The following is a 26747-nucleotide window of genomic DNA, read 5'->3' as shown; positions in this document are numbered from 1 at the left end:
ACCCAGAATCACAATGTGGTTTTATATAAGGTCACTCCACCATAGACATGATCTTATCTGTGCGACAACTCCAGGAAAAGTGCAGGGAAAAGGGACAACCTCTATACTTGGCCTTCATTGACCTTACCAAGGCCTCAGCTTCGACAGGGATTCATCTGAACCATTCAACATTCACAGGGGCGTTAAGCAAGGATGCATGCTCGCCCCCAAACTCTTCTGCATCTTTTTTTCTCTCCTTCTGTACTATGCCTTCTCTTCACCTGACGGTGTCTACATCCACATCAGGCACGATGGCTCACTCTTCAACTTGGCTCCGCTCAGGGCTAAGTCCAAGATCACACGTGTTCTTCTCAGAGAAATGTTTTTTACTGAAGATGCTGCTCTAGCGAGTCACACACATGGCGGTCTTCAATGACTTATGCACCGTTTCTCTAAAACCTGCAAAGAGTTCGCTCTCACAATCAGCATTAAGAAGACGAAGGTAATGGCACATGACCCTCAAATACCACCCTCGATCACAATCGATGACTCGCAGTTGGTTGTGGTCGACAACGTCAGATACTTGGGCTCAAACATCTACCAGAACATATTCCTTGATGCAGTTAAATGCTCGCATTGGAAGCCACATGAGTGATGTCAAAGCTGACAAAGAGAGTCTGGGAGAACTAAAACCAGACTCTTAGCACAAAGTTGAAAATCTACCACGCATGTGTTCTCAGCACTCTTCTATACAGAAGTGAAAAATGAGCAACTTACATAAGACAGGAGGCTAAACTAAATGTCCACTACATGAGGTTCTTACGTCGACTATTATGGATCACCTGGGAAGACAAGATCACCAACCATGAAGTTCTCAGCAAAGCCAATACAACATTAATCTTCGCCATGCTGAGTCAAAGACAACTGCGCTGGATGGGTCATGTTAGTCGTATGGACAAGGAACGCCTTCAAAGGACTTGCTGTATGGTTAACTAGAGGAATGAACAAGCTCAGTTGGTCGGCCACACCTGAGGTTTGCTGACGTCTGAAAAGGAAATTCAAGGGTACTCACATAGACACACAGTCATGGGAGATAACAGCCGATGATCGCATCCAGGGTGCGGAGGATAACAGACACGAAAGACAGAGACATCCGCAGGGACTGCGGCTTGGACTGTCACCCAAGAATTGGACTCTACATCCACCGCAGATGCTGCTCAAATTCAACCACATCATGGCGCAACCCATCGTCTTCCTAGGCGAATGGAGGCCGCCCTGACCCGACATCCAAACACATTTGGTATTTATGGCTTTTCTTTTTTTGGAGGATGTGGGTGGCTCTGAAAAGGGCTGTTTGTTTTGTGTGTAACTAGTATACACTTATTTCAATGACATCACTGTCCCATATATGACACTCCTGGCATATTAGGGTACATCAAACAAACTTGTTGCACAACACAGACTGGAATTATTTCCTTGACAACAACATCATCAGTAATCATCAACTGACACTACGTTCAATGTATCGATCGTCGTTCCAAACATTTCTACGTCCTAACATGGTCCAATATTTCTTGTACATCCGGTGTCTTATGACAGCTTTATTATCACATGAACCTTGTCCACTACCAACCAATTTTGCTTATTCGTGGTAATGCAAAGCTGCTAAAACTAGAAATTACATTCGTTTTCTCGGAAGTCCCTTTCTAGTGCCATGTCAGGTCAGAGCCAGAGTCGGGAACAAATCCGCTGTCATCTAACCTCGCATTTGTGTTGAATTCGTCAGGTGGTATTTCGTATCGATTCCCATCTACAATCAACTCCATATCACAGTGGATAAACAGGGTGTGGATAGCAATTTCTTGTGCTTTGGTAACGATAATGGTTATTTTATGCATCTTGATTGAAACATGTAACGAATCAAAAAGAAATTATGACACTCGTTGAAATATTCACACCTTCCATTGTAAGCATAAAGGCATCTATTATGTAGCATTGTACGTGTGATACCACAGGTACAATTTTCTGTCTGGTGTTGGAGAAAAAATAACAATGCTGTTACTAGTTGTAACTAGTAGTCTTTCAGATAAATTAGTAACAGCACCATTTCACAATAATGTCACAAGTTTCGAGAAACATTTCCTTATTTATAGTAAAACAGATCAAATAATTCCGAAACCCCGACACCATGTCGTACAGGTGAGTTTGGAAAAACGTCGGAATAACGAAAATATTGGAGATTTGGTCTGATGTGTTTGTCTATTGTAGTGACGAACAACTGTACACTACTGATAGGTTTATATTTACTGAGGTTCATATGTCCTTGTCGCTATAGATGTCTCTTTCCATTTTACCCCTCAATATTTTCGCATAGTCTCAAATGTTTCAGAATAATCCATAGATAAATAAAAATATGCAATGTATCAACTGGGCTTGGGAACTCACCAACGCATCAGGTGATTGTTCAGTCGCAGACGTGAACAAACGTACCGGACGATGAACTCAACTTGACTTTTCGATGTGTCGCCATGTTTTACAATAGAGAGGGAATTTTACAGAATGATGCATCGTCTCAAATTCATTATCTTTGCTATTATCACATATCAGTAGCAGCATTTATGAGAGTGAAAGTGTGAGCGCCGTGCAGCGAATATATTTGTTTAATCGTTGACCGCAGCGTGACATAACTATAAGCGTACGTACATTGTGGTCATCGCCGTGACATCGTAGTTAAACGATACGAGGATGGCAAATGATATGATACGTTAAATTCGCAGTTCAGACGAAGGCTATTGTTGATATAAGCATGAATCAATGCCACATCACTTCGTAACACGTCCGTTATTAACTGCCTTATTAGTTTTGTCGTTACGGGATGCCTATGCAGCTCAGGTTCATGCTCTATAGAGGCTGTCACAAAATGGCGGAAAAGCGGCCGTGGTGGTCGCCACTTTATGAACAAAACGAAATGAAATGACAATTGCGACTGAGTTCAAGGCAAGCTGCACAGACTATATTTATCTCTAAGAATCATCAACAAGAACATGAAAAATACAGCATGTAATTTATGTCACCAAGCAATGGTTTACAATCTTGGTGGGTTAATGAATCATTACAATGGTTTAAGCTTTAAAAGACTTAACAATAAAGTGATACACTTATCTAGAGTTCTTTGCGATGTATGTATTTTATTATAATAAGCGATCTTGTCTCTCGATACACGAAGCAGTACACATCAATGCGGAACGACTGACGAACGTCCGATACACGCATACACGTGAAAGCGGATAAACAATGGAGACGGCACACGACCATGAACAATCAACACGGTGACACAACACGCGGCACGCGACAGCAAGTAATCCACAATGATGACAGAGGCAAGCTTGACTGGAACGTTACACGAATCGATGTTTACGGAGATTAGTGTTATCGGCTTGTAAATAAACCATGGGTTTCTTTAAACATAGGCTATACAAGTGATTAACAACACTCATTATCATAGCCACACCTCCAATTCAGACTTGTCCAGGGCAAGTGAATTGCGCATTTAACCTTGTACCCAATCGCATGTCTCTCCTTAAGACAAATTACAGACGATGACCTTCGGCCTTTCACCTAATCATACATCTCAATTATATAACTAATCAAATATGACAAAATGTAAAAAGTAGCCGTTCATAGTGCAACTTAATTGACGATGTCATTGATACACTTCCCAACCGAATAAGCTGTTGTGTAAGTCGTGTATGTACCCTGTCATCATCCAATGGATATTACTCCACGAGTCAGTATCTACAACATCAAATCATTTAAAGCATGTCCATCTACTTGACATACAGTCACACACAAATGAACAGTAAGATAAAATATTTTTTTCATAATAATGACCTACCTTTTACATATAACTTGATATGTGTCATCACTGGTGACCTTTCATTGGTATTACTAGCTTTACACTGCAGTTGTTTATTATCATCACTGTCCAAGTTTGGTGTAAATGTAAACACACTTGTTGTATCACGTAGTTTACCGTCATTCTCTACACTTAGTGTGCCCTGATATAATTGTGTTCCTATAAACCAGTCTATATCAGCTGATGGTTTAGTGCCTATAACTTTACATGTGAATGTGGACTCAGATCCATGTATGATATAAACTGTGGTCCCAGTAGAATATCCATCAATATTCACTGATGTCACTGGCACTGTAATAAATACACATATTGATTTGTATTTGTCATTTGAGTGAATGTATATTGAATATATGAAATATTTGATATAATTCTCACCTGTAACTGACAATGTTCCATAATGGCTTGTTATTGTTCCTGGCGTGTCTGTAGTTAAACCACAATCATATACACCTTCATCATCCATATTGACATCTGGTATTATCAGGTCATAGTGATTAGTACGTGACTGGTCTATACTCCAATCATAATGTTTACTTGCATCATAATCAGCAGCATTTGTCACTATCCTAAAAAAATTTATCTTAAATATCCTCAGATTAGGACTACCAACTATTGACCAATATGCTGAATTATAAAATGGTAATCCAGTGATAACACATTCCAATGTAGCGTCATCTCCTTCTAAGATATCGATATCGGAAGGCCCTGTAATCTTGATGGCAACACCTAATAATTGATATCAAGCATAATTGACATTATAGTATCATAATCATTATAGTGTCCATTCATTTAAAAAAAATCGAGATTTCCGTATCATTTATTCGATTAATAATTTTGGAATCGTCTCACTACGCAAAACGCATCATGATGTACGTGTTACTTTAATTTGAGGCCCGTTGTTCAGCACAAAATACTTCCTCGTAATTCGCTGTGCTTTCCTCAATACAGTATAAGCACATATTTATTTTGATTGAACTCGAATAGTACTATCTCTCATTTATACCTTTTCGGCATGTTCTCCACGTCCTAGTTTCCTCGACCTAAATTAATATTTTGCATGTGCAGACAAATGTTCACCTTCCCAAGTTATTTATTGAAAAATATTATAATTTATGTCTAAACATTTTCATTTTTGGTTACACATAGCCGCTACATATAGTAAACATTGTTTATTTTTCATGATTAATCGACCCAATTACGCATGTAGACCACACGAAAAACTGTTACAAAACTGTAAGTTATGACAGTGTTATGATCGGTACATTGAGCTAAATGTTGATATTTACTATTGTAAAGCAACAACTGATTGTGTTAAGCGCAATGAGATTATTCAACGCCAAAGTCTTTGTTTTAATTATATTCGGTAACCTCTGAGGTCGTGATTAAAAATCCAATCTAAGTTGCCATGTTCGACTATAAAAGGCGGCCCAATCCTCTAAAAAATCGCTCATGTTTCTGTCGGTTCCGTGATTACCTCGGCCATTATAATTATCGATGAATGTGCTACTCACTCGTTCATACAGATACAGATCAGCAAAGATCTCACAAACGTCGACACCTTCGCGATTTTATTAGGCGACGATAACTTCTGGGATTTTTTTTAGTGACCGATTCTGTTCAACACATCACTGCTAATACGTGCATAGAAGAAATTAACCGGCGACAACTTTGGGATTTAGAATTATAGGCATTAAGAACACTGCAAACATTGTGACAAAGAGATGAGTTGTATCGAGACACGAGCGAACAACGCGATAAAAAAGACGACGCATTGATCATGCAGAGTGACACTGAGCGTAGAATTAAGGTAGAGATGCAGGTTCATGGGCACTTGGGAGAGGTTTTGTTTTTACTTTTTACTGTCCAAGCAGTTTTGGCTATACTGTTAAAATCTCAAACTCAAAAGACGATTTTAAAATATAGCTAACAGGTGCAAACATTCCCTCTTTTGAATGCTTAGCAAGATTTAGCAAGACTGTACATAAATAATAAAAAAAAGAAACATTGTGAAAAAAAGAAATGGTATCTCCATATTATGCACTATATTTAACTTTTAACAAAACGATAATACATTTAAATTTGGAATTATTACAGCCATTTTAATTATGAGCATTAGCAAACCTCTTACTGAGTGAATTGTTATGCAAATTAGCAATTATCACAGCTTCTTTTTAGTGCCAATCCCAAAAAATAGTTCTTAGACGCTTTGACATTTTGTATTTAAATTTTCACAAATGACTGGCAAAAATGTGTTTATCTTCAAAACGCCATCGGGGCATTGTTTTTGATTGAACAGTGTTACAACAATCGTAGAGACAACTGGCCTGGGTGTTAATATATGCATAAAGTTGAAGTAGTGAAATTTGAGCTGCTGCCCTGCAAAATTGAAAACTAGTAGACAGTTTACAAGACGGCACTTTTTTCATAGTGAACAGATGTACCCATAAACCAATTTTGACAGGAAACAAAAGCATGGTTTGGGAGATAATTTTGTTTAAATCACTTTTGAACAAAAAAAGCACATGTTTGTGCATGTTTCAAACTATAGTAACCATAAAAAATACTAACAATATTTTAAAATTACAATAAGTTTTCTGGGAATATATAGTTTTGTGGACAAGAAAGGTCATCTTGGTTTCCTAATTAATTAATTAAAATTAGGTAAACTGCATCACTACCTTAACTGGATGTCGTTGAAAAAATGAATTTTGGCAATGACGGCATAGTCAGATCAATCGGAATTAGAATAAGTTCTAGTTATAGTGACAAGTTATGAAATTAAATGGGCTAGAACTATGTGCAAACGACCCACATGACAAAACGCGTTAACACCAAACGAACCACAAGAACTGCAGCCACCATTGCTCGCCTTGGGATTCAAGATATGAATGATTTGTGAACCGGACTCTCACTTTATCATGCATTTTTTTTCCATATTTTTATAACCAGAGTCGTGATGTTCATTAGACGTGATTAACTGTGTCATTTTTTTATTCATTCTAATTTTTATTATTAATTTTACTTTCAATATGTTAATTAGTTCGTGTATTTTATTCCATTCATATTGGCGGCCGGTGGAAAAATCGGAAAATAAGACCGGTTTGTATGAGCTTCCTGAGCTGGGCCGTCGAATTTGACCAATTTTGACGAATCAACAATGACTTTAACTATCACTGTATCAAACAAAGTAGTCACTGTACCTGTCTGTGTCGTAGACTTTAAACAAACTGACGTCGTCTACTGTATTTTCAACTTCGAACGATTTGACGCCAATCGCACAAACGAACTGGTAATTTTCGCACACACTACACCCGACATGAGTTTACGGACTTTCCTAGCGGTTGTTTATTAATATTCTTTGTAATATTTAAAGAATTGAGTTATTACTTTTCCCATTGTGCATTTATGTGAAAGTATTGACAAGGTGTGTAAAACATGTTATTGTCTACGAAATATGTCGTCTAGGTCATTGAAAAATTACTGGTAGCGTAATAGGCTAGTCTCGTGAACGAACCAAAATGTCACCCTTCTGTTGGTTGTTTAAAACATTAAGCCTGAGGGTTGTTTGCCTTGGCCTTAGGAACGCTTCACATTTTCTATATGTTGGTTAGAAATTTGTTACAATCATAGACGCTTTGTTCACCTCCATGGTTTTGTTTTCTTATAATAATTCGTCGATCGTGATCATGTTATGGGATGTACCAAATTTTATTAAAAATACTGTGTATAATAAATGGATTCTTTCATAATTTTATAAACAAACAGTATATATGCCACTTAAATTCCTATAAATATGGTCTTCGAATAAGCGTTTCTGTGACGTAAAAGATGTTTAAGTCGACAATTTTTTGGTTTGACGGCATAGTTGTCTATAATTTAACATTTCTCAGGATGATACCGACGCTTTGGGCGAACATCTTGTACATTTACTTCATTAAAGCATTTCGTCACTAAATATCGCGATTTATAGGAAAGTTGACGTATTTGTTTCAATTGATTAAATTAGCCTGAGTGCCAAGGGAACACGTACTTAGTAATCCTACTTTGTTTCATTTGTCCATTTGTCACTAATCCCAGCACCTTGAAAATAACCCACAAAACCCAATGTCAATGAGGCGTCGGTGAAAATTGCAATGTCTAAAGCATTAACAAATGCACAATAAGCAAAAAATGTGCACCCCATTCCTTGTGTTGAAGAATTTAATCCACATTTTGACCCCCAGTCAAGAATGAGATTTATGTGATGGTGGAGTTTAGATACTGTAGTCGCTAACTGCAACATGCGTGATATTCAGGCTTTCTTGTCGGCTGGTAAACAAACTAACAATAACTTGGTACTAAACACAATACCAATATATTCAAGTTCTTGTGGTGGCCCAATAATGGTGGTGACAGTGGTATGTTACAAAACTGGAAAAACATCGTCATAATAGCCTGTTTCCCAATAAGTGGTTACAAAGTCATCAAGAAACTTGAAGTGCAAACCAAAACTGGATCCGAAGACATTTCTTGTGAAAAAATAGTACTTGTTTTGCCACTTAATTCTATGTAATTCTATTAATTCCACATTGCAGGATGGAGTAGGATTTGTTTGAGGGCATCAGTAATATCGTATTTATACATAAATGATGATGGACCTACACTCTTAATCGTTTGGATGGCATCATCAATAGTAATGCATGATAAAAAATCGTCTTTGCCAATCATATCTACGAAAGCTACTAGAAATTCTTTGAGAGTTAGCTTTTTATTCAAACGTACATCGTTGTTTACTTTAATATGGATTTCATTACCGATGCATCGACAATCGAACGCGATTCGGACTCCAGGGATAAGTAGCGAAGCAAGGTTAATATATTATTTATCTCAATAATGCTTCTCCGGACTGCTGGTGACACATGTACAATATCGGGTATATCGAGCTCAACATTCGAAATCAACCTTTTCGGTTGCGACTGTTCACATGGAAAAATATGGACGAAGTTGGAGCTAGTTCTTCACCAAAAGCGGAACACGTGTTATGCGGGGCCAGATTTATTTACAGTCGCCGTATTTGATCCACGACTTCAAAAGGCTAAATCCTAGAAAGTTGTATTTCTGCCATCTTTCGACGAATACTGTTATTGTCGCTATTACTCGTTGTCGCTTGAGTGTCACTTAGTACATATGGCAAGAAAACAGAATTACCCACTGCAATCTCTGCAGTTACTATTATTTTCTAACAATATTGACATTCTCATTGTGTAGCAGTGTTGAGTGTCACAGGGTGCTAGTTGGGCCGAGTTCTCTACTTGTTAACTGCAGTAGGCCGGAATTGGCCAATAGAGTTATCTTTACCATGCACTTTCAGTAAATCACAATAAATTAATTTGAATGGCAATACCACAGTGCATTGTGCATTGGACCCGTTAACATTGGTATAATTAACAGTCTGCCAGCAACAGCGAAACGACGTCCTCCAGAATAGATCACAAACTCTCATGATGCAATATAATTCATAGGCTGACTATGCTACCTACAAAATCGGACATCCACATCATTTTGTCACATCGGGTTCTATCACAGTCAGTTTCTCCAGTACTTACTAGAAGGAACATTTTGTCGCTCTAAATTTAACACTATCCCCCAAAACAACATTGCCTATTTATCGCACTAAGACAAACAAAACACCACCATCACGACATGCAACATAAACAAGATTTAATGTTTGACATTCGTGAAATTGAGTTTATATAATTGAGGCAAAATTTGTCTAGCCATAACAGGCCAATCTAACTCCCATATCTTGCAATATAGTGCGATTGGATCGTGGAGTGATCCGTTGCGCGATTTTGGAGACGTCCGCTGTAATATCTTCGAACTGGAGTGTCCTGCCTCTGGAGTGTCCTGCCTCTTCGGCGTGTAACCATAGAAGGTAATGTCGTTGTGTTATGTGCAGAAACACGGCAGCACAACAAATTAAGTTCTGTAAGAACTTGAAACTGGGCAATAAGACAGCGACTTTTGATCACCACGATCAAACAAGCCACTGTATGCACAAAGAGGCGTACCAGGGATCACGCGAAATATTATAAATATGTGAACCACGCTGATATATGTGTTTGATATCTACGTCATGAATACTGCTTAACCTTATACATTAAAACATTAAGTTTCATTCGGCAACCAAACCAAGAAAAGTGTACTGCAATGTAAATTTGACATAGCGTGACAGTTTCATCCTATATTTATGTGATTTGAACATGACATTAATGGCTGCAACTAATATATTTATCAACGTAGTACTACCGATGTCCCTAAGTATTCGATTGGGCCGTATACACGGAGGAAAGGGCGCGATTACAGAACTGTAAAGCTGTATTGCACTTCCACCTACTAAACAAAGTCAGTCGATTAACTTGGAAAATATATCAAGGGATATATAATCATGTCTTTGGTGTTTACTAATAGTTTTATATTAGATAACAAATAGTAATATTACCACTTACCTGTGGAAAAAAGTGAAATACTCACGACAACACTGAACCAAGACACGTTATATGACAGTGGATGCATTTTTAGGTAATGTTTCCCGGTTCATGACCTTTTACAGGATCAATTGTACGTGCCCCACAAATGAGAGTTTTATAATCATGTTTGACTTTGTTGTATAGTTTGGTTTATCTTGTTGTAATTATGTCACTTATAAGATAATTGTATTATTCTTTTTATAACACTTAAATTAGCTCAGAATAACTGCTGTCAAAAACATTTTTCCATAGCAGAGGTTTATGCTTTTAAATATGGTTAGACTATTATTGGGAGACGTGTATTCTGTAAAATGTTCGATTTGTAATTTTTGGTGTCATTCTGAATTTTAGTGATTACTCCAAAATAACGTCTGTGTTATGCTTATAAAAAAAGAACTCGTGTGAAAAAGCATTCAAGTGATTGTACCTGATTATAATGGTTTGTTCAAATAGATGCAATACAAAATGGCTACGCTGTAATAAATTATCTTCCTGCGTATTGGTGAGTGCCTGATTTAGTTTTTGTGTACAGCCATTAATAATATGCTAAATGTTTGGGTTCAGATGATAACAATTTGTTCCTGGTCTAATACATTGCTTTCATTTGATATGCAACCTGTGCAAGTTCTGATTCGTTACGTTATATTGTTTAATATCGTTTATCAAAGGATGGCCGCATATGGTCTATACCACACCATCACACATGATTAATGTCTGACTTATATGTTTGTAAGCTTTAAATAGTCTGGCAGCATTAGTGGATAACTTATAATGTCATATAGGTGATCAGCATAGCGCCTCCTATGTCCATCTCGTGAGTTGTTCCTGTTTGTGTTCGTGTTTTATGAGTTTAGTCCTATGCATGCCACATCCGGAAATGCGATCGCATACTTGTATCTTAAACTGGGTTATTAAATTTGAGTTATCAATCGTTTAACTTATGATTGGAAATCAAGCGAATGCAATCAATTTCTGAATGGTGGATTACCACATTTTACTAGAGAGAGCTAGTGCTGGCTAATTGTTCATCTACCCCCTTTCTGTGTAATGGACTGTCAATGAACTTCGCCACCCAATAAGAGAATGGAATGCCCCGCCTATCAATGACATTCCTAAATAATATATACCAGTGTGCATTGTCAATGCTCCTAATTGTACAAATTATACCTTGACTATCATTTCATTATTTACCCAGTATAACTATGTCTGTGTTAATTCACTTCAGTGATTTTCACCTGATTTTTATTAACATCTGTCTCCCTGTAGTTTGGCCATATTGTGAATCCCCAATAACTTGCAGAAACTAAATACATTCTGGCTAACTGTGATCTGATTTCTAATATTGCACATTTACCGGTATACTGAAGTTATTTAGATTGCGAATTTGGGTTATTTCACTAATACAAAATCATAGAGATTTGACGAAAATCTATTTAGCCTCGAGAATTTTTCGCTCGCAATCGCAAGGGCGATGAGATTCAATGTTCAAAAACGCAAATTGTTTGTTGTTAGAAAACATTGTTTTTGGTGGATAAAAGAAATGGTTTGTTTTAATAAAGCATTATTATTATATATTAATGATCAAATTTTAACAAATATTTATTGGAACGACTGCTATATTAAGAGCCGCAGAATGGTCTCCCTGTTTATCACATAATTCCTTGTAGCAAATCTGAATAGCATACATAACTATTTCATTGTTTTTGTTTCTTGTACTGTGTGGGCATATCAACTCAGATTTAATATAAAAACTATTTTATACAATTTGTTATACTAAAGACAATAATTATGTCATTTATAATGGTTGCACAATGCTAAAGGTTCTTAGCTTTGGAAATTATGCATAATATATCTAAGAACTTGATAAATTGTTCTGATAATCACAAATTTATCAAAATAATTTTACTGGTACCTGATTTTATTTATGTATCTTTATAAATGTATGTATTATTCCATCAACATAGCAGCAAATTATACAGTTCTGTTCGATTGAAATAATTGGTAAACAATAATTATTAAACTGGTTAGTTGTTATCTTTCATGTATTTTAATATATTCACATAAAATCATTAATTCAGAAGACGATGGTGCTCATACAATTATTAAATAATCATTGAATTCAGTGCTACACATACATGGCTGTACTTTATGTACTGTATTTGTGCACGGAATTTATTTTTGCTGAAGCGACGGTCCAGTAAAAATAAAATCCTGCAATTTTCTATTTTCCTATATTCTACATGTAAGTTCTAAAAAAAATCAGGGAAAATAAATTCCATAGAAAGATTCTTGTCCGTGATCCAAATTGTCATATCTAACACTGAATAATTTCCAGTTAGCCCAGATTTGCATTCTGCAAAACAAAACAGAAAAGAAATCAATAATCTCCTGAAACCATGTTACATTTCATAAATCCTATATTCAACATTGAAATCAATTTAATAACAAAATCCGCGTATAGATACGACATGTTTAATTAGACCTCTGTATGATCAATTTGTGTTCAAACAAGTTATACATTGAAACATACATTTTATTAAATATTTGTGTAAATCAGTATTGTCATGTTACTAACGTTTCAGCTGTATTTACCTGTACTGGTTCAGGTAATGGTAACTCGTATACCGATTCCGCTTCCCTTGTCTTTGACGAAAGTGATGTATATATATGGTCTTCAGTGTCACTCTATGGTGTGTAATCATTAATTAATTAGCATTTTTCGAAATGTAATTTAATATACCATTTACGAACAAACCAAAAAACACAACTCAATATGGAAAATATTATAGTAATCACCTTGGAGACCGTTGACATCGGTATCTCATAGGTATGTCCCATTTCACGAGTTGCTCCAGAAAGGGTCGTGTATTCCTTATCGTCACACGTGATCTCATGTGAAGGAAATTTTAAATATTCATTAATTCTACTCATGCAATAATTAAAACCTTAACAATACAAAAATAACATTTATTATACAACTGTCACCGTAACGCCATAAGTTACAGCGTGCCGTAATTTTGCGGTATTTTACGGGTTATTTTCATCCTACCATATTAGGAAATACGAATTCCAAATATAGAATGATTACGCGAGTAAGCGTCTTCTAATAATAACAAATAACATGGTTGCCACCAGGGTTTGACCGACTCCACGCAAAAACTTCGCTGGCTGTTCTTTTAAATTTTGGTATTCCTATGATGTATCCTTGGGAGGAAAAGATGTATAATAATAAGGTTATTACGAGGCTACCGAAAGTATGCACTAAGACAGTACACAGTACTTCCGCTGTACTGTCTTCGTCTATACCTTTCGGTATCCTCGTAATAACATCATGTTATTCGGAAGAGTGAAATAGTAATAATTTACCTCTTTTTTTGTTGCTTTACATGGCGTTTATTAACAACAAATCCGATAACAAAACCAGTTATTGACCCAATAAGGAGGGATACAAATACGCCAGCAATAATTCCAGTAATGCATGTGCTGCACTGATTAACTGTAAATTCATCAAAATAGATTTTCAGGATATGATAATAGCAGATCTGTGGCGATTTATCGACTACACACTCTAAATAAATTACAAATTTTAATGAGAACACATAATGATGTTGAAATGAACACGTTGTGATGCACACTACATGTATCAATAGCTACCACGACGTGGTAAAATCTTTGATGCATACATTGCTATTACCTTCTATGTGACTTCTCATGGCCGGGAAATGACGACGTTCGCAGGTACCGTCAGTTGTACAATATGTTACTCTATATTCAGCATGAATGTCTTCTACGTTATACTCTATCACATTTCTATGTAAGCAGTTCTCTATTACACTCCAGTTGTGCAAATCCCGTTTTTCTATTTTTACACATCCATACTTCATATCTTCATGCCGAGTCCATGTCAATGTACTTGTCTCGTCGTTTAAACTAACTGATGGTATAACTGAAATATAAATAATGAATGATTATGTTCGTAGTTATTCATTATATTTTCTACAAATATAAATAATTATTCATTGTTAATTTGTTATAATATTTCAATCAGAAACAAGGTGCTGCGCTAAAATTCTCTAGTTTCACCTACGCAGAGTATTGAACACGTGTATAGTAGAAAAGTTGCTCATCCCAAAAGTATTGTTTGCTTTCACTCTCAATTCATATGCAGTAGATGGTTGTAATTTCATAATCGATATAGTAGAGTTTGGTGATCCCATTCCGTCAGCCGGCCAAGAAAGGAATTCCGTACTCAATGAAGATCGGTATTGCAGATAATATAAGATGTCGTTTTCTTCTTCCCTTCCATCAGCTGATATATGAATTGTTAATTGATCATACGAACGATCTCTTAAATCCATACGTGTTTTTAGTATGCCTATCAAATCAAATAACATTATTAATCACAGTTATTGTAATTACACAGTTCATATGAAATGATCAAATGAAATGAAAAATGTGTTACCAAAATGTTGTAATTGTCTACTGTGATCAAATTCTTTGTTGTTGTAATACATATAAATGTAAAATACTTTTACGGTTGTATCCATTCTTCACAACACAGTGAACATTAATTCTACCTGTTTGATATAATCCCATCTGAAGTACAGCTCTCCCAATATCATTACGTACTGAAACATTATATAGTCCAAAATGTTGTTCAGTGATTGCACTGATGAAAACTGTACTCGTGGACAGGGAGTCGTCTTTATTTGATAACTCTAAGTTATCATTCTTCCAATTACCAAATGTCACATGGGGTGGATTTGCATCAACTGATAACAACATTGATATTGGCTCTCCAATTGTACCATAGTAATTTGTAGTGTCAATGATCTCGGGTAGATCTGTAAAATAATAATATATTGTGAATATGCTGAATCATAGTTGTGAATGTAATTTGTGGACGCCATGTACGATGTCCTAAACTTCTACTTGTTAATCCTCAACTTGTCACTTCTATTACGGCTACTAAAATCATTTCATCACACAGAAAAGGCAACACTATGTCGCTAAATTTCAAATATATATGGAATCGTAGCACATGGTAATGTCAATGAAGAATCACGTGTGCACAGTTAAATTGAAAGCAAACGGGTTTTGTTGATACTCCAAAATTAGCATACATCTCAGTTGTAAATAGTTAGATATTGTAAAACGATTAAAGCCACCAGTTAGTTGAGGTTAATGTGCTTTAGTGGGATGCTCATACATAATTATGTATGCGGGCGTATTCATGCATTTATACACATAAATATGGATGTGCTCCTGCCTCTAGACTTTCTGTCATACACGTATAATAATTAAACAGTTACGATATAGGGTGTGGCTTGAATCTCTGGTGAAAATAACACCACCATCAACTACTAAATCAGTAAATTAATCATTCTGCTAGTGTCATCTCACTCTAATGTCAAATAAATAGATACTTACATAGTACATTTAAAATAACAAACGTATATTGTGTCGTAGTCTGTGTATCATGGTAACTTTCACATCTGATCTTTTTTCCAAAATCTTCTTTTATTAGTGTATAAGAAATATATTACTCTGTGTTATAATGTACAAACAACTGTAATACTGTAATGCGATCGTTTGCATTCAGTTTATGATAATCTATTTCCTTCTTAAAGTCAAGGCAGGTGATCTGGTTTTGTACTTATTAACTAGTATTTTAAACATTTATTGGGACAAGTGTGAATAAGTTAGAATGAATACAAACACATTTTTTAAAGGAACATTAAATGTGTTTGCGCTCAATGTTATATCCACAAGAACTCTGCATTTATGGTAATGTTCAGATAGCATAATAAATGTAATTTGTTATGTCTGCATGTATGTATGTACATTAATATAAATGATATTTACCATAAACATCAAGCACAATATGCGTATGTTTATATTGAGGTGTGACGTCATTGTCAGATCTGCATTGTAATTGTTCATCATGATGAGTCCACTGAGGAGAAAAGGTCAATGACCTGGCTGTTGTTGACAGCTTCCCGTTTGGTATTACAGTGGGTTGATTTCCTGTCGTTTCAGTACTTCCTAAATACCATGTTATAGTTGGTTCAGGTCTTGATTCACCAGCAGTACATGTAAACGTATAGGAATTATCAGATGTAACAATAACAGTAGAACCAGTAGTATAGTCTGAACTGGCATCAGATATCACAGGATTAGAAGGTATGGCAACTGAAAGAGTAAGGGATAATTAATAGGAATATTAAGTATAAAGTTATATAAAATCAGCAATACAGAATTTGATCATTTATATAATATATATGAACTTCTTAAAAAATACAATTGTGTACAACAGGAGTAGTAACAATGGATTCAGAAAGGGATACGTCTACTATTATTAAAATTCATTCAATACATTTCAATTATATTAAAATTTAAAATAAATTGTATACAAATTATTTTTAATAGCGGTCAAATTCCAACCCTATTTGTAATAACTATCAATAATATCTGTGTTAACAACGTTATATGTGATAATGACATACAATATTTGTAATAACAACCCCAAATATTAATAACGATCAATTCTTTTTGTATTACCAATCCTGTTTGTAATAGCGATCAACCATACTTGTATTGTTACGGAAATCGTTGAATACGTAGCGATTTTGTGATGGCACGATCTCCTAACAAGAACACCGCCACGCCCTGCCCATGTAGTAATCACGTGGACTCAAAGGGGCCGTTGGTTGACAACACGACGAATAGGAAAAGTCGTTGAAAAGAGGATAGTCGCCTTGGTAGATTATACAGTGGTTCCGACTTCTGAAAGAACCAATGTCAGGAGAGAAATGTCAAAGAGAGATCTTATGACTAAATCAGTTTGAAGCTCGTCAGCAATGTACTACTCACATAGACGCCATTGCAGAGAACCGCCAGCAAAAACTCGCTCGCGAAGTGTCGCGAAAGTTGGTTGCCTAGCAACCCAGGGGTTTCCCTTACAGTATTAATGATAGACCCAGTTTGCAAAAATGAGATATCCTATTTTTAATAACAATCTGTCCTATTTGCAATAAAAACTCTTTTTGTATACTCCTGTCGTGCGCATCCCTACAAATAAATTTGCCAAAGGTAGTACGTACAGTTTTGAAAATACAACCAACATTAATCTAGAGGGAAAAAATAATAATTTATAAAACAGAAGATTCAGGACAAAAAAAAGCCTTGTGATTGAACGAGGAATTATTCCCATAATTCGATCCCATACTCACTTGAGACTACTTAATTGGTTGTATTATTGAAGAGTACGGTTGACACTCAGAAAATTAGTAATCTTGGCAAAGCGCACCACCCCACAACAGTTCTTTGGGTTTAATTTAAATTTTACGCAACAAGCTTGCGAATAATCAAGAATCGAATGATTGTCAAATACAAATCCATTATTCACGTATCTGGTGATTTTGTGCGTCCATATATGGTACCGCGATCTAAAATTCAACTGAGTTACATATATTTCACGCATTTCCTTAGACAAAATTCTGATCCATGTTAAACCTATGTGAAATAAAATCGATTGCGATATAACTTATTTGTATAGTGTATCATTTAATTGTATTTATTTTCATATGTTGTTACTGTACAAATTTTAATAGTGAAACTTCGTGTCCGATTTCTTTGAAAAAACGAGGTTTCACTTAATTATTCAATACTTGTACTGGTAACGAGGCACGTTGCACATAACTATGGATGTGATCACTGCTGGTGCTTAGTTGTAAACAGCTGAACATGCTGTATCGGTGACGTGTTGAACAACTTCAACACAATTGTTGAACGATTTAGAAACTTCACTGGACATTGTTTTCCATAAACAAGGCTGACAGTCGAGTATAAGTTCGGAATGTATAAATAGAGGTAAATATTTTGGTCGGGAACGTTATACGTATTTGGATATAAATAGTAACATTCACATTATGATATACTGTCCAATAAACATTCATGGCAAAACATCATAAACACTATTTTAGGCACTGATCTGTAACACTGTGTGTAAAAAAATGCGGTTTCATTGTTCCTGGTTTTATTCACTGGTTTTATAGTCACAATAGTTTCCCGTAGTTGTAATGCCAGACAACATATCGACTGGTCTCCCGAGCAGTGGACCAAATTTATCTGCTGGGACGAATCAAAGTTTACGGTGTTTCGTAGCCATGAAAGACTGTTTCTTCGTCGGAGATCAAATGAAGAGTACGAGTTGAAGTGTATTAAACCTATAATAAAAAGTCTTGGTGGAAGCGTCATGGCCTATGTTTTTAATTGGCTACTGGCTTAAGAGGATTGATAGGTTCGCTAGTATATGTATCGACGAACATGAATCGATGGAAGTATTTGAATATTCTGCAAAATGATACCGTCGGCATTGAGGATTTACTCATAAGTATAATAAAGGTGAACCTGTGTCGAACACAATGTCGCATTGCAAAAACATCATTAATAAATCTAGGATGTAGGGCAATACAAACTTTGTTGTTTGTTTACACGATTGGCATCTGTGCCTTTTAATGTGTCTTACAATATTATATTTATATAGTTTGCTACAATGTGTTATATTACTTTATGAGCGTTTATTTTTTTTTCTTTATCTGGAACAAATAGTTTTGACAAGACTACTACTGAATATCTTGCAACATATTTATTGACAACGTATGACGAATGAACGATGGCTCACCATATGATTACCCATCCGGACATATTCTTTACACTTTTGTGAAGCATGACTAAAGTTAATTTATTTATGCCGTGGGTACATACAATGTTACAGTGACATGGTTAATAAGGTTGTTTTTGTCATGAAGATGAGTTTTTCCCCATTCGCTTCCTTAATATAAAATAATATGAAAAGAATATGATATAATCTTATATAGTCTGGAAGCTAAGACTTATGCAAAATTTCTGACTTTTTCAAAGATGCTTGTTTCCAGGACGGAAAATGCCCTGAAAGGGGTGAAAATTCACATGTTGCTATGGTAACTTAAGAATATTATGAAATCGGTAAAAGATCTATATTTTCAATACATATGAAAATACAGATGTAAAGTTGGTACCAAAATGTAGATCGTGGATTGACCCAATTATTTATGACATCATATGTGCTAATTAGCTAATTTGCATATTCATAAATTACCAACAAAGCTGTTTTTCAAAGAAAATTGTATATATTGCGTAATTGTTTTTATTTTCAGGAAGATATAGTCTCCACAACACTATTTGCCCAATTATTGATGACATCACATATGCTAATTAGCTAATTTGCATATGCCCCTTTTAATTTACCATAATTTCTATAATGTCATCATTTACAACATGTCAGTTTCTACATTATACAATCATTTAAAGTATGTCGAGCTGTTGGACGTACATACATACACAAATAAACAGTGAGTTAAAATAAACTGTTCATAATAATGACTTACCTTTCACATATAACTTGACATGTGTCATCACTTGTGATCTTTCATCCGTATTACTAGCTTTACACTGTAATTGTTCATCGTCATTGTCAAGGTTTGGTGTAAATGTAAACACACTTGTTGTATCACGTAGTTTGCCGTCATTCTCTACACTTACTGTGCCCTGATATAATTGACTTCCTATAAACCAGTCTATATCAGCTGATGGTTTGGTGCCTACAACTCTACATGTAAACATAGACTCAGATCCATGTACAATATTAACTGTGGTTCCAGTAGAATATCCATCAATACTCACTGATGTCACTGGCACTGTAATGAATACACATATTCATCTGTACATTTTTTGAGTGAACGATTCATTCTCATTCAGGTTTAAGATCAGTGTCATTACTTCTATTTTGTCTTTGACGCAGTGGACGATATTACAAAAATCATGGTCTCTTATTGGTCTGTTTGTATTCAAATGAAAAAATATTGACAGCTGTCTGATGTATTTTGCAACATCAAAATAATCATATGACTTACTTTTCAAAAGCTACTTGTTGTGTGGCTCACACTTTGATATTTTTGGCGGACAGCCACTATGTGTTTTTCGGTACTGTTCTGTGCTAAAGTGTGCGTAAAAAGTTTACTGTTATTTTTTTTTACTTCTGTTAAAATGAACCAACATCGTGTCTGACGTTGATAATAACAATAATAACAGTATTGCAGGCATTCCGGTAAGATATATTACATATGTGAATTTATTGAAACATGAGAGGCCAATATTTTGTAATCTTATATTGAACAACATTTTTCTTGTCTACCAGAAGTGATATGTCCACCTTATAGCTGGAATGATCCTGACTGTGTAACATTGCTTCATTAAATTATATTATTGGGAATTCTTTGATAAAATTCTCACCTGTAACAGACAATGTTCCAAAGTGGCTTGCTATTGTTCCTGGTGTGTCTGTAGATAATCCACAATCATAGATTCCATCGTCATTAATATTTACATCTGGTATTATCAGATCATAGTGATTAGTAGCAGCTAAGTGGTTTACAGACCAATCAGAATGTTTACTTGCATCATAATCCAGAGCAGGAGCGCCAACTCCATTAGAATATACTGTAAAAATCCTCAGATTAGGATTGCCGACAATTGACCAAGATGCAGAATTAGGAGATGAGAATCCGGTGATAACACATTCCAATGTAGCGTCATTACCTTCTAAGATATGGATATCGGAAGGTCCTGTAACCTGGATGGCAATACCTGTAGATAATTGAAAATAGTAGTGTTAATTTCGGAAAACAAGTGATAGTCTATTGGCATGCTCTATGATCAACGACAATTACCCCTATACTATATTTGATTATTCATATCCGAATTCGTCGCACAATCACTGGTTGCGTCTTGTACACTAAATTATGTTTCTAATGAATAAACTTTATAGGTAGTTTCGCAAATTGTAATAATATATTTAAAAAAATAATAGATAAATTATATAGAAATGCGTGGCAAGTAAACATAATATTAACATCCGTAATTGAAAACTATGTCATTAAAATCTTGGGCTACCCTACAACTGGCAATATCGGAGTTAAAAAATATCGGTATTCCAGAATTATATATTTTTCGACCTGTTCATGCAATCTAACACACATTCTATTCGAGGTCAAACTGATTAGAAGGCGCATTACGCATTTGCAAAAACTGTGATGAAATTTAAATGCAAATAAATGACGTCAGAAACTGGATTTCAGACAAATCAAACGGTTTCACATTTATACAGCAGTTTGAAGAGCACTCAAAAAATCAAAAAAAATTTTAAAAAGGTAAAATAAATGATTTTATCAAGAGTTGCTTGCACAAATAAAAGCAGGCAATGTAAATAAAAGTCAAGAGAATGAAGAATGTTTCTAAAAAAATAGATACAATTAACATAAATTTGTACATAAACTAATGGTTCTGGTTCGATGTTTGGTGGTTATCCTGTAGATTTTAACCGGTTTTATTAAACTATCCCATTATATAGTAGTGACTTCACAACTCTAACACTAGATGTCAGTGTTCTTTTGTTCACTCAACTTACTCAGTGAGGTCATGCTATAGGGTCACAGCACTGACATAGTAGTCTTTATTCCTGTCTTTATCGCACGCAATCTTTAATCTTAAGCCATGGCAATTCGAATGTCCACACATTGATTAACGAAATACCATCAACCTATTTGAACAATTTCAATTATTTTTAGAGATACTGCAAGGACAGCCGAGGTAATTCAGCGACTTCAGTGAACATTGTCACCAGGTAGAACCACTAAATAGTGTCTCTACAATAACATAGATCATAGACCAATGTTAAGTAATCACGTTGTTCTATATAATAGTTTGTGTTATAATAAGTGGAGATATTGCTACTTGCCGGTTGACACGAATGAAATACACATGACAATACAAAGCCACATCATATAATGCGACGGTGTAGACATTTTGTGTAAGGTTTCCGGGTTCAAGACCTTACAGCGCGCAGGTAACAACGTTGTTCTGGTTTGGTGTACTTATTGTAACGTTAAACATGTATTCAAAATAACGACAGATCAGGGTGACAGCGTACTGTACATATTTTACTTACATTACGTGATGTCTATATATAACGTAACATAATTGAGTAATAACATCATATAATGATATATGTAGGCATATTATTATGTGATGGAGATAAGACATCCGTTAGACAATTCTGACGTTTGGTAATTCTGATGTGATCCAGATCTATGATGTAATGTAGATATACAAGTTCGTGACGTAGATATGACATTTCGTTATGTAGATATGTTATAACCTGATACATGTGATATTACGTGATGTAAAATTATTAGTATTTGATTTAGATATTACGTCACGCGATACACATGTAGCATTTTGTGATGTGCATACGACATGTTATGTTATGGCACATAATAGTATATCTACTTCATGTCATGATGTATCTACATGTGGTAATGTTATATCGACATGACATAATACAGTATCTTCATATAAGAGATTGTTTATATCACGCTATATATCCACAGGGCATAATGAAAAGTCATTATCAGATGATAACTACACACAATAGTATACCTACATCGTGTCATGAGATGTAAACATGGCGTAATGACATAACTTTACATGATGCAACAGAAAACCATGACATCGCGCCAACATTTGTAGGTTATTCAAGTTATTTTCTGAAGTGATGCAGTGTATCCTGCGACCGTGTTCAAATCCGAGTTTCATTTCTACAGTTGAAACTCATATTGTATATGTGATTGCTACAGACGACTTTGGATTATTGTGTGAACAACGAATGTAAATCAGACTTGTACCTTGATCTTCATTCGGAATTATTTAAAAAAAATAAAGGATGCCAAGTAAAAGAAAGGGTTCAAACTCACAACATCAATCACGACATTTAAATCACGACATTCCACATATACATGTGATTACATTTGTTGTTAATTTGTGAAGATTACATAAATAAGACATTTTGTGTCTGTGTGTCACTATATGAATTGAAACGCTTATCTAGACCTTACAACCTCTACAGCTCAACGACCTCTCAAGACCACGGAATGCGGTACACAGTACAGGTCAACACAAAGGTCAATTGTGTTTGAAGTAAAGACTGGCAACTTAGGTTAATGTCCTCAATACCTTTGATATGCAGATTTCTAAACTTGCCTCATTTACGTGTTACGAACGGGAATACGAAATTTGAGATTTGCGCAACCTATTTCAAGTACTGACTTTTTCACTGTCTCCTTATTGATTGGATCCCATTTCGTCGCGTGCAGGCCCAACAGTTGTAAATTCTAAATTTGGATTCTTACTTTCTGGTCCATTTCTCCAAGAAACATCATCGAATTTTTACAAGTATGGAAGAGGAAATAAGTTATTGGAATGTGGAAACTATCGAGATTAAAGATGACTAGCAAAAATCGGTCAGTAATATTGATAACTTTGAAATAATTTCGTGATACACATCTGTAAGTGGAAAACGGATATACATCAGCGCTAATGTCACAACCATGGACATACCTCGCGTAAATATAGACACGAACCATTTGAATTTAATTGCTGAGCCGCGACGTACATGTAACAAAACAGAACCGCGACCAAAACGATCTGCCGCTGTTATTGCGCGATACAGTAATTCAGACTTTAATCAAATCTAAACTATTTAAGTCTATTTAATAACGCTCTGTATCAACTTGTTACACAGTGAGAGTCTCGTCGTTATTTTTTTTTCTCAAGAACAGTGTCAGTACATGTGTTCGCGTTGATTGTAATGTCTTTTGGTGCTTAGCCCGAGCTAAGCGATCACGCACACTTCGTTAGCTCGTACTAAGTGTCTGAACTGGGTCTTAAAAACAAACCAGATTTAATACGTACTTGGCATTTCTTAGATCGTGCTAAGAGTTCACGCACGTTGTCTTAGTACGGGCTAAGTTGTTCGTCCTCTTAGCCGTTCTAGGGAATAGTGCATGAACGCTACTTATAAATCGATTATTGTCATTAATGTAATAAATTTGTTCAACTGTCAATAAGCTGCTGTCGCTTCTGTATCCTGTCATCACCCGAAAGATCATATTCCACATCTATTGAACTTCAGAATAACAAACTATATTAAACTCAAATTTGAAGCCAGTCGTGAGATATCAACATGACGTAATGATATAAACCATGGTATCGTCATAACATTTGTAGGGTATTCAAGTTATTTCACAAGTAATGCAGTATATCCTACGGCCGCATTCATATAAGAGTTTAATTTCTACAGTTGTATTCATTATGTTATGTGTAATATTAGTAATTGTTTCACATAACATTATTGTTACATATGACTAAAATTACATAAATAAAGCAGTATGTGTCTGTGACCTGGCAGCCTAGACGCTCAACAACCGCCGAATACCACGCAATGCGATACCTAATAAAGGTCAACACAGGGGTCAATTGTGTTTGAAGTAAAGACAACTTAGGTTAATGTCCTCAATACCTTTGATATGCAGATTAGAATTCAGACACTGTGTGAGCAAAATTTTGAATACTGCCACCTAAGTGTGCTTGAGTTGTGTGTATCCTTTTTTGTCCATTCACTTCAATTCAGGCAACCGTATTAAGTTGCTAGTATTTATAAATGTTTTAATTTTCCCACAATTTCTACCGCTAAAGATCGATGAATTCAACATGGCGGCATTTCATGCATATAACACAATGTGTAGCTTTCATTAATAAGTATAAATTTGTAATTTTTTCAAACGTTCAATTTTTCACTTCAATTTATGCGAGGATTAAAGTGTCTATAAAATGCCGACCAACATTTCCCGTTTTGCATTTGTATTCCACTGAGACATTTTTTGTGCTGTGGCCACGCCAACCTTTCCTGAAACAGTCAACAGTTTCCCGCTTTCCGATTCTAGCCGAAGTAAAAGTGTGTCACCAAATTCCAAATATGAGAGCAAACCATACTTTTATATACCGTATACTTTTATAACACTTTTAACGATATATATTTTTGGTCTGTGCTTTTTTTAAACATTGTATTTCTGGCGGATGCAGCAATGCGTATAGTAATAGTATGAGAAATTACGTGTTCCAAACGATTTGAAAGTTTGACATTAGTGGATGAAAGCCGTAAAATCAATAAGAAAAAATTGGGATGCACCTTCTCCCTATAACACCATACCGCAGATTCACCGAACAACTGTCGTCATTTACAAAAGAACAACGTGGATTTAAACTGCCAAAAAATAAACTCTTTTAAAGAACTATATTTCGAACCAGTTCATGTTCACCGCATCGACTTTCTAAAGAGAATGAAACGTCCATAAATATTTCATATAATTGGCGATTCTGATTAACGTTTTGCAGAGTCTATATTGTTTGTGTTTTCACGGCTAGTAACAAAGTAAAATTTGTAATTTTCAGTAAGCGTGGTTTTATGTAAGATGTAGCATTGACGTGACACGAAAATCGATGGGTAAACAACACTCCCACGTTGGTAAATGTTTTTAATTTTGAAATGCTCCACACTGTGATCCTTTTTTGCAATTTGATCTGCGTAATAATTGGGCCGTCAATATTTTGCTACTAAGTAACTTTTAATGTGACGTCATTATTCTCGCTCTCCATTCAAACGTCGACACCCAACGCGTTCACCCATTTTAACAGGATGCCAATACCCCGCACGTGGCTATCATTTAGTAACTGGTCATCGACTTATTATATCATTTTGTTATTATTTCTCTGTTTCATTGATTGCTTTTCCGCATTGATTATTATTATTACCAAGGAAGATTTTAAAATCAGTTGGCCACAAGTCCCAAAATCCCGAACCTAAGATCTTGATGCGAACAGTGGTCAGTAAGATGTGTCATGGAAAAAGGGGAATGCAACACACATATGACGATATCTCCTCAGCATAATTATAAATATAAATCAATCTTGATAAACAAAAGACCACTTCAAACACAACTCTTTACAGTTATGGCTCAAACTGTTCATTGTATTGACGTCTAATGATAGAAAAGTCAATACTCGTCATGTAAATACGTTTTTATTTAAAATGCGTATCGGACATACTGTTGCTGGCATTATATTTAAAGTTATATGTCATGCCATAGTATGTTTACAGGTGAGTGAATTGTATACCTTCTCTAATTATAGCATAACTAGATACTTACTGCTGGTTATATTAATGAATTCATTTTAATATTTTATTTTAATTTCAGAACTAAAGCAAATTCAATATCTGAGACGTATAGATGTATTCACTGCGCCTAGGCTACAACATCTATAGGAACAATTTATAAGTCATGCCATAGTATGTTTACAGGTGAGTGAATTGTATACCTTCTCTAATTATAGCATAACTAGATACT

General features: G+C 35.3%; 1 protein-coding gene across 1 annotated transcript; it reads right to left on the bottom strand.

The window, feature by feature from the left end:
• Window positions 1-1685: 1685 nt before the first annotated feature.
• LOC102807142 (neural cell adhesion molecule 1-like) lies at window positions 1686-21926 on the bottom strand. Its single transcript, XM_085498838.1, has 10 exons — window positions 21914-21926; window positions 20740-21093; window positions 19836-20144; window positions 16270-16596; window positions 14982-15248; window positions 14492-14779; window positions 14099-14350; window positions 4271-4621; window positions 3875-4186; window positions 1686-1846 (listed from the first exon to the last, which is right to left on the bottom strand). The coding sequence occupies exons 1-10, from the start codon at window positions 21924-21926 to the stop codon at window positions 1686-1688; spliced, it is 2634 nt and encodes an 877-aa protein (XP_085354964.1).
• Between the last annotated feature and the right edge of the window lie 4821 nt (window positions 21927-26747).

The sequence above is a fragment of the Saccoglossus kowalevskii genome, chromosome 5 (assembly GCF_978046115.1).
Source record: "Saccoglossus kowalevskii chromosome 5, keSacKowa6.1, whole genome shotgun sequence".
Taxonomy (NCBI): domain Eukaryota; kingdom Metazoa; phylum Hemichordata; class Enteropneusta; family Harrimaniidae; genus Saccoglossus; species Saccoglossus kowalevskii.
This window is presented reverse-complemented; position numbering and strand designations above follow the sequence as displayed.